Source organism: Abramis brama, assembly GCF_963993115.1.
Source record: "Abramis brama genome assembly, chromosome: 18".
Classification (NCBI taxonomy): Eukaryota; Metazoa; Chordata; class Actinopteri; order Cypriniformes; family Leuciscidae; genus Abramis; species Abramis brama.
This window is the reverse complement of record NC_139980.1, coordinates 13,310,077-13,320,383: the sequence shown is the minus strand read 5'-3', so window position 1 is coordinate 13,320,383 and position 10,307 is coordinate 13,310,077. Positions and strand designations below refer to the sequence as shown.

Below are 10,307 nucleotides of genomic sequence, written 5' to 3'. Positions count from 1 at the left end.
TGTTTGCGTTTCTCACCATCACGCTGTTCGTTCACGTCACGTATCAAAACGAAAGCTTTGGAAGAATGAGAGCGGCAAGACAGAGAGAACAGCTTTGTACAGTATGCTAGAAAATAGATTTCAGTTTCTTTCTTTTTTTTCTATTTTTTTTTTCCTATTTTTTTTAAATATATTCACTGTTTTTCCACCAAAACGTTAACTTATGCAGCCGGTTGCAAAATGGGAGATGAGCATTATTATTAGGTAGCAGAACTCTTCGTTTTGTTCATTTATTTTCTCTCTCTCTCTGCATTTTTTGAAGTGATTTAGTATTTTGCAAATGAAAACATTCTGTTTTTGGAAATGTCATCTGCCTTAGTCATCCTGGTATTCTTTCATGCCTGGTATTCTTTCATTTTTTACTCCACTGTAAATTAAATGGCGTGTACATAGTTTTTTGTTTTGTTTTTCCTCTTTTGATGTAGTCTACGAAGAAGAACAGGGCGTGAAGAACTTGTATATGTATAATTTGGACTACAGACAAAATGATTTTTGCATGTTTTTATCTTTTACGTATAAAACAGTCTTTCTGAAATTGATTTACACACAAATAAAGAAATGCCCACCTTGAATGAGACTAAATCGAATAAGTGAGACAGAAGTTTGGTCCAGATACCCGTTGTTTTCATCCCTCCCCTTTCATGACCTAACATTCCTTTTCATTTCGCCCTTTTGGCCCAGTTAATGACCTTCCATTTGCCCGTTCTCTAATTTCATTGCTTGACGTCCTTCGTCAAGGATTCCATGTTGACCTTCCGCTTCTTTTGTTCTTCTCTGCTACGTTCTGCATTTCCATTGTCTTCTCCCCCGGGCCACTCTCATGGATCAAAGAGGTCGACTGACGTTCAAGGCTCCGAGGCCATACTCCTAAATGCACGATCCTTAGGGATCTTCACGTTTGAACTAAACTGTAATGGTGGACCTAAGCCCTCATCATAACTGTCTCTGCCTGTTAGAGAACCGTAATGGTGTGTGCGTGTGTGTGTGTGTGTGTGTGTATCACTGGATACCGTCAGAGAGGGCCAATCAAAAGAGCAGGATGTAAGTACGAGGCCAGTCCACTCATGAGGCTCACAGCCATACAATGATTAACAGCTTTTTAATGGACGATGGCTGTCCAGACTTATGTGGGCTCTGTTTGCAATTACGTGTTGATATTATGACCCATTGCAGCCCAAATGACCAATAAAAGTCTAATTTTGGAAATGCTGATTTGTTGGTTTTCTTTGCTACATTGATGCATTAGCAGCTGTCTTCTAAGGCAGGGTCCTAAGCATCATGGGAGCTCACCAGTGACCGATTTAGAATGCTCTACATGGGTAGCAAATCACTAATAGCACTCCACATGAGAGACTTTACTTGGAATTGATTTTGATTGTGTTTGATGTTAGTATATTTCTGAGCTAAAAGCTTTATACTCTTACAGTTTTTCTCGATTGCTTAAACACATTTCTTGAAACTATGCCTCGTATTCTCAAAACAGTTAACACAAATATAACATCTTACCCAATTCCTCAAACATCCTATTTTCAGGTCAAAATCATGCTCTACACTCAAAACCATTCACTCTTGCTGAAAAAAAACCAAAAAAAAACTTTGCCTTCAGACATCACACACAAACCCTCACAAACACACACACACTACAACATAGTCTTACACACTGGTGCAATAAATTCAAAACAACATTTCCAAAACTGGTAAGTTATGTTGCTTGTGGTTATAATAACTTCACTACCACTGCTTTACTTTATCATACCAGGTTCAGTTTTCCATTTACCAAATTTCATTACAGAAACTTTATCTATTTATTTTTCGGCTAAATGTAAACTAATTATTTAGATGCAACACTAATAAAATACATAGCACAAAAAAAAAAATACATATACATGTTCACATACATATACATATGCATTTTTTTTAGTACTGAATTTAATCTATAAATAATATTTATCTCACCTTAAACACCATTTTGGATTCATTTTTCACTGAGCTTGAAGCGGTGCTTTATGGATCACCTTCTGCTGCTGCCATTGAATTTTGATAAAATTAGTTATCTTATTTAACATTTTTGTTAAACAGCCTTTTTTATTTTTAGTCAGTGTGCCTGTAATGCCTTAAAATGTTGCCTGCATATGCAGCTCACTAGGTTTTGGAATGAGATAATTGTATATATGCATGCTAAATGGGCTCCATTAAAAGGAAAAAGGAAATGCCGTTGCATACCTTGACCTTAAAAGTATTTACTGGCAGCTGGGTCATTATCTGGGTCTGTGTGTGCCTGCCTCCATCATTTGAGTCAGTCTACAGTCCACACACACGCACATAATCTTGTGTATTTCTATACTCCCTTCAGGGCTATCCTTTGCTCCTCCTTCTCTATCTAACATTCTCCGGGGACTGAGATTATTGTGCCAACATCAAAGCCTGGCCTCCCCACATCCCATTGTGTGTGACTGAGAGAATGAGAGAGCTAAAAAGTGGAAGTCTTGTTCCTTAAGGTCACATGAAGGATGGGGAATAAGCTTTTCTCTGTGCTGCTATCTCCTTCATTCCACACTCTACGTATATATACACATATAAAACTCCTTCCTGCGTTTTATATTTAGAGTTCTTTTCCTATTTCCTTTTATACTTCATGTTCCATCACACTCTTTCTCTGTCCTTTGTTTCAGGTTTTTTTTTTTTTTTTGCTCGGTTTTGTCAGTAATGGTCTGGCCAGTCCAGTGGAACACTTGATCCTTTGTTACGCCAAAGGGATACATCTCTCTCTCTCTCTCTCTCTCTCTCTCTCTCTCTCTCTCTCTCTCTCTGTGTGTGTGTGTATGTGTGTGTGTGTAAGAGAAGGAAGGGCAGTGAGTGCTGCAGGGATTTACTTAATATAAAAGAAATACGATGAGATATACATTTCTGTTCATATGTTCACATACCTATTGTCGGGGCATGTTTATCTTTTTACACTAAAAAAATATATGCTCAATAAGTTATGATAAAGTATGTTTTTACATTTCTTCAGCTATTAAAATAAGTTAAGCAATTTTAAACTTTTCTGTTATACAAGATTCAGCTCATTTTTAAAGTCAGTTTAATTCAAGTTGAAATTGAAGGTTGATTGTACTTAAAGAAATTAAAACAGCAACTTTTTTTTGTTGTTGTTTGTATGGACACACAAATCTTGTTCCAAGACTAATCATTAAAAAAAAAATCAAATTTTAGTACTGCTCTAAGGAAGTTAATTGACATAACAGATATTCCACAGTACAAAATAATCACTAGATCACAGATAGAGACTCTATAAAGATGTCTAGAGACTAGGGGCCCTATTTTAACGATCTGAAACGAGTATCAAGCGCGAAACGCAAGTAACTTTGTGGGCGGGTCTTGGGCGCTGTTGCTATTATACCGGTGGGATAAATGACTCTTGCGCCCGACGCAAATCTAAAATGGGTTGGTCTGAAGTAGCTTCATTATTCATAGGTGTGGTTTGGGCGTAACGTGAAATAAACCAATCAGAGCGACATCTCACATTCCCTTTAAGAGCAGGCGCGCTTGTTCTAAAGTGGATTCCTATTATAACGGCGGATTTGCCAGGCGCGCGCCGGCAGCGATTCACAGCCGAGGAGACCGACGTTCTCGTCAGGGCCGTAAAACAGAGAAGTGACGTTGGGGATGGAGAAACACACCCAAATTAACTTCGGTTAAACAGGCGTATGATAATTTGGGTAAATGTGTAAGCTAGATGTATATGCTTTTATAATAAACTGTCTATCTATTTATCTATCTATCTATCTATCTATCTATCCATCTATCGTAATAATGTATGATTTGCAAAAATGAAAATGGCTGCTTCTGTGTAGATGAGAGAATCAAAGTGTATGCGCGTTGTGCACACGCTACATTGATTATGGCCAAGCATAGTATATGAATAACATGCGCAACGCGCCACTGACTTTAAACTAGTTTTTTTCGGTTAGTGGCGGAATTGTTTTCTAAACCTGTAAAATAGCATGAGGGAGCGTTTGCGCCGGAACACGGCCTCCTCTTTGCGCTGAACCGCCCCTTGGAGCGCAAGTGTATTTCTTAGTTAACCGACGTGCTTCTGTGAAGGGAAAAGTCCGCTGTGCGCGGGTGCAAAATAGGAATGATACATGCGTCGGTGTACAAAGTCAATTGCGCTGGGTGCAAGATAGGGCCCTAGAACTCATCTAGAACTGTACTTTGTTCCATGAACTCTATCAGACTTCATGGAACAAGGTACAGTTCTAGATGATTTTACTTGACAGAAATGACCTGATTGAAAAACATAAAGACAAAAAAGTAATACAATTTCCTGCCCATGAAACTTGTGAGTAAATAAGTCAAATATTGATTCAATTGGTAACCTCTGTAATCGATTTATTGTATATGATTTATTACACTGATTCAAACGTGTTTTTGAACTATCAGTTTTATGCGTACGGGAGGGTCAGTGCGCGTGACATGAATTTCGTCATCAGAAAAGTACGCGGGTACTGTACGTGTACCGCTGGATCTTTGAAAGTAGGCTACCCTCATTTGTACAACTCTAGCATTAAATAATTCAAAGATATTTACATGGGTTGTAACTCGAAACTGTGCAACTGTGCGATTTTTAATTTCAGAGAAATTCCAATTTTAAATAATGGCTCGTCCCTGTTCACTTGTCGCCTGTCAATGATGTAATATCCGCGTTATCCCTGGTTTCCGCTCGTACTGCCATAGTATCCATGGCGACAGACCTGGACAACTGCGTTACATCTAGCAGCACGCTAATGCTGTTGTTGTTTCGTTCAAACATTATGGACCATGGCAAGCAGACTTGGGACAAAAGGAGAACTAAAACGAGGATCAATATCAGCATGGCATTTTCGAGATGCCGAGAGCTCCACTTCCGTGACAAACTTCGACTTGACAGAAACATCTTGCATGTACTTTATTAGACAGGTGAGCAAATGTTCATAAAACTAATCAATGGTATATAGCTCAACATGATGAAATGTTAGAATATGATCAGTATGTTATTCTAATGTTGATCTAGTTTACTGCTAGTCTCATACAGACAAACTAACACATATAATAACATTATAACTTTCAACACACTAAAATGCAGTTTAGTGTGATAATGTAGACCAAGTGAAACAGCGCTGCGTTACCTCACAAGTTTAATTAGTCATATAAACTGACCTGTGTGAGTATTATTCAGCACTTGCGGGTAGTTCGGTAGAATGAAAAACTACGGCCCGCGGGCCACATACGGCCCTTAGGCTGTTTAATCCGGCCCGTCGAGTATTTAAAAAATTGTCTTAAGATCGCATTAATTTTGCCTTTTTCTTGCAATACTTTGCGTTATATATAAATTGCGTTGCATATATTTGACAATCGGAATATCAGATATTTCATGCCATAGCTAACAAATGTAAAAAAGGAAAAATGACATAAAAGCAGATCATCATTCATTCAGCGCTGTTGTGGCTGCGGTGTGTCACGTAACAAGCTAGACGCGTCACCATGGAAACCAAACAGACAGCGACTTAAGCGCATAGACTTGGTGCAGGTTAATGTTTTTTCCTTTTTTTGAAAACTCACAGAGAAAAAAATGTTTGGTAACCGCTTGCACACGTTTAGTTTTTCCTTTGATTTTTCTGCTATTTAGTTTTGCTACTCTGGATTTGTGGATGTATCCTGACTGATTCCGTTTACAAAACCTTTATCGCCCGGCTTTCGACTACGCTCCCCTGTCTGCCATGTAACGTACAGAACCCGGTTTTGTTCATTAAATGTTCTGATCTGCATTTGCTTTTTATGTTTTATTTTATTATACTTAAAATAAATTTGTATATTCGTTTATTTCGTTTTTTTCCACAAATGTATGACTTTTGGAAGTGCAAATTGATTGCCATGCAGTTTTAATAAAGTTGAATTAACGTAACCTTCTGTCATTTTTACTCTTCTAAGTGTACACTTAGGTGTTTTGTTTCTAATTTACGGTTAGGCCCATTAAATAATAATAAGGATAAACAATATTTAAAAAGTATAGGCTATAACTGTAATTATCGAACATCTGACTAATTAAAAATTAACCTCAAAACATAACATGCTAAATGGGGGATATCTAGCATAAAAAATGTATTGTCAGAATGTCGTCTCTCAGTTGTTGAATTTCGCGCAGACGTTGCCACAACGTAAATGTGTTTGCTCAGCCCGATCTCATGAAAGTGCGAATACCACGAATTGTATTTGTAGTTCTTATGAAACGCAGTTTTCGCGTGCATATGATACGCACTTAAAGGGATAGTTCGCCCAAAAATGAAAATTCGGTCATCATTTACTCACCCTCAAGTTGTTTCAAACCTGTATGAATTTCTTTTTTCTGCTGAACACAAAAGAATATATTTTGAAAAATCTCGGTAACCAAACAGTTGATGGACCCCATTGACTTCCATAGTATTTTTTTTCCTACTATGGAAGTCAATGGGGTCCATCAACTGTGTGGTTACCTACATTTTTCAAAATATCTTCTTTTGTGTTCAGCAGAAAAAAGACATTCATACAGGTTTGAAACAACTTGAGGGTGAGTAAATGATGACCGAATTTTCATTTTTGGGCGAACTATCCCTTTAATGGCGTGTAATAGGCACGCACTCCGCACCCCTAATCCTAACCAAAGGGTTTACAGTGCGCAGCATATGCATGCAAAAAAAAAATATTTTTGGCGTATAAATGGCACGAGAAATAAAATTCGTGGTATAGATACGCATTTTCATGAGATCGTGTTTCATAATCTGCTACTGGGCCGGCCCTCTGTCAAATTTTAAAACCCAGTGTGGCCCTTGAGCCAAAAAGTTTGCCCACCCCTGCTTTATATCCACGGGACTCACTTGTGGCGCTGATATCTGTCTTTCATTAGCAATCGCGACCTGCTTCATACCACAGTCATGTTAAAATCATCAATGTATTCACTCATCCATAAACATTATTAGATCCTTCGGCATGACGAGAAGTTCCATAATTCCGCTTATGCGTCATCAACCTAAGCCTTTGTTATTTTAAGAGGTTAGTGACCCCTAGCGGTGAAAAAAATGACATATTGTAGCTTTAAAATATTAGACCGAATTATAGCCCCAGACCTGCTCCAAATTCATCCAAAATAGGCTCAATCGTTTGTGCTGGTAAACGTTTATTTTGTGCTGCTTCGGTTTCTTAGATATTAAAATAATATATATTGGTCATTCTGAGGTCACTCCCCCACATGCTCCAAATTCACGCAAAATAGTCTTGTTTGTTTGTGCTTCATTTGTGCTGTTTTGTGCCGGTAAAAAAATTATTGGTGCTGCTTGTGCTGCGTTTTTTTAAATATTAGACAATTATATAGATGATGACGTCACCAGCCCCCAACCTGCTCCACATTCACCCAAAAAAGGCTATAGTCTTCTATGAATTTGACCCGTCAGATTCCGTGACCCTATATATTTATTAATATCTGATCAATATGCTTTATAAAATAGAAAGGGTAGATGGTTACACATTCAATGAGTAACTTTATTGAACATTACATTCAGTTATGGTGAAATACATTTTTTGCGGTCACATTTTTCGGTATGAATTTGACCCTTCATATTCTGTAATCTAAGAGTAATAGACTTATGCATTTGTAAGGAAAAACTGTATGATCTCCAACATTATTGGGTAATTATAGTTAATAGTAATAAGAATAAAGATGTGTATCAGACAATAATGATATTTTATACAAAACAAAACCATCATTAACACAGTCCAGCATCAGACAACAGCAGCTCAGTTTAATGTTGACACCAAACGGTTCCAATATTCTCCCAGACGTTCCAACATCGTACTGGTTCTATCACCTGCAGACGGGTAATAATCTTCAGAAACACTATAATTTGTCTGTTCACGCTCCACTTCATCTGCCGGTGAATTTAACGCTCATTTCAGCTCTGCCGCCACCATGTTTCCCACCCAACACCTCAAAATACATAACATAGCCTATGTTTACCTGCTGCTGAGCCTTCACACAGTGATTGACAGGGTGGTCGGGGCGGGGCCAACTTCACGCAGTGATTGACAGGGAGGGAGGGAGGGTGGGTTTGGTGGGGGCGGGGCCAACTTCACAATGATTGACAGGGTGGGATCGGCTCAGAATATAGGTTTGCTACATTCATTACAGGACATTTCATTAAAATGCAATCGCAAGTGTCTTAACTGTGAGTGTAAATGCAATTAAGAAAAATTACATTTTAATACATTTTGGTACAGTTTTTGCTTGAACATGTTAAACATATCTAATCATTCCTGTAATACATTTTCATTTTGCAACTTACAAAGCGTTAAAATATGTACTCAGTATATATCTTTTTCATTTTGCACCAAACATTGCACAAATGTAATGGAAAATGTAAATTTAAATACAGAAATGCATTGCCATTTTACATATTGCATTGTCATTTTGCATTTTACATTTCAAATTGAATGTTGCTACCCATATGCGTCAAGATGTACGTTTTTGAATCACTACTAAGCGACTCATAAGAGTCATTTATTCGTGAATTGGCGCGTTAGGTTTGTTTACACGTGCAGCAGGCAAGGAAAGCTCAACACACAGACTGCAAATACGAATTCACAAGTTACTCAGGTAAATAGGATATGTTTTAGTTTGCCGTGGTGCTGAAAAGCGTTGCAGGGAACACAGTTTTATGTCCTTTTCTATTTTTAAACAAATAGGTTAAACATCTTACAGCGGGATTCTGCAAGGGGTAGCCTATGTAGATTTATGAACTGCATATTTGTAGAAAAGTACCAGTAAAGAGAAAGGGAGGACTGCATGTGTATGTAAGAGAAAGACTGTGAAGGGGAGTTTGAGTTTGAGGCTCTAAAAATAGGACTTTGTGCTGGCTGGAGGATGGAGATGACATTGATCAACTGATACAGGGAGAACAACTCTCATCCCCCATATCTCTCTCTCTCTCTCTCTCTCTCTTTCCTGAGGTCTTAACTCTGCCTTTTACATTCCTGCTTTGCCATTGCTGTCAGGGTCAAACTCACTCCCTCACATGTACAAGTTTGGTGTGTATCACTCAGATTTTCCTTTATGCCTCAATCCAAACCAAAACATTTGTGACCCTGGACCACAAAACCAGTCACAGGGGTGATTTTTTTTAAATTAAGATTTATACATCACCTGAAAGCTGAATAAATAAGTTCCCTTTCGAAGCGGTAACTTCAACATTACGTCAGCATGACGTATATGGGAACACCTCCCTTCTCCACTTTTGCTGAAATCTTATGGGCTAACGCCAGCTGGGGACAGCTGGCCAATTGACGCGAAGCATGCAAATACTGACAGGTTCGCGGGCAGTATAAAATGCATGGGGCGTGGCAAATACGTCAGAATCTCTTACTTCATGCTTAAATCATCGTGCTATCAAGTCATCGTGGAAGGTGCACTTAGAAGACTAATTACCTTTTTCTTCTCGGCATCCGATGGCTGCTACATGCCAGATTTGTGCGGGCCCCATTGTGTTGCCTGCCTGGACCTCGCCCACGCCGAGGCGGCACTGACGGACGAGTTTAAGTGTGCCCACTGTGCCGAGCTGTCAGTGCGCGCCCTCAGAGCCAGAAGGGAAATGGCTCGGGCAACAGCGGGGATTAGGTCCACTGCCGCCAGCGAGCCGCTGGTGGGCACTTCCCCGCCCGAAGACAAGGATTTCGACGCCGTCAGCTTCGCGGACGCGAGCTTGCCATCCAAGCCGTGCAGGTTCACAGCCCACCAGGCAGATAAGGCCTATGGAGCTGAGGGAGAAGCAGTGGCCGGGACCTGGGAAGAAACGTTAGGGACAGAGGAGAAGCCCACGCCGCGAGAGAGTCAGCGCACCATTCTCGGTGTCCAAGCCATCTTCCTGACGGAGCGGTCAAGAGGAAGAGAGAGTTCTAATGCATCAGGTCCCTCATGTTCTTAAGGGCGACAATTGCAATATGTGTGTGAATGCGGTTTCTGTTTGTGTGAGTTCCACAATAAAAACATGCATCCCTTCACAAAAAGAGCTTTTTCTTCCTCTTGTCCCTACACTGTGTCACTCGCCCTGCCTCAGAGCAGCGCAGAGCCACAGCCCATAACTATAATGGCCTCTCGTGGACGTGAGAGTGCCAACACCACACAAAGCCCTCCATGAGCCACCATCCCGCCAGTGCTTCGAGCCTTGCGGGGGCGGGGCCCCAGTCAAAACACGGCAACAGTA

General features: G+C 39.7%; 1 protein-coding gene across 1 annotated transcript in view; it reads left to right on the top strand.

Moving 5' to 3' along the window:
* The window catches only part of cdh2 (cadherin 2, type 1, N-cadherin (neuronal)), a gene marked incomplete at its 3' end in the record, with an annotated part of 57,127 nt that extends 47,099 nt beyond the window's left edge, over positions 1 to 10,028 (top strand). Inside the window, exon 17 of the mRNA XM_084090235.1 lies at positions 9,499 to 10,028. Coding sequence (XP_083946361.1) covers positions 9,499 to 10,028 — 530 coding nt within the window. The remainder of the gene's footprint in view (positions 1 to 9,498) is intronic.
* Between the last annotated feature and the right edge of the window lie 279 nt (positions 10,029 to 10,307).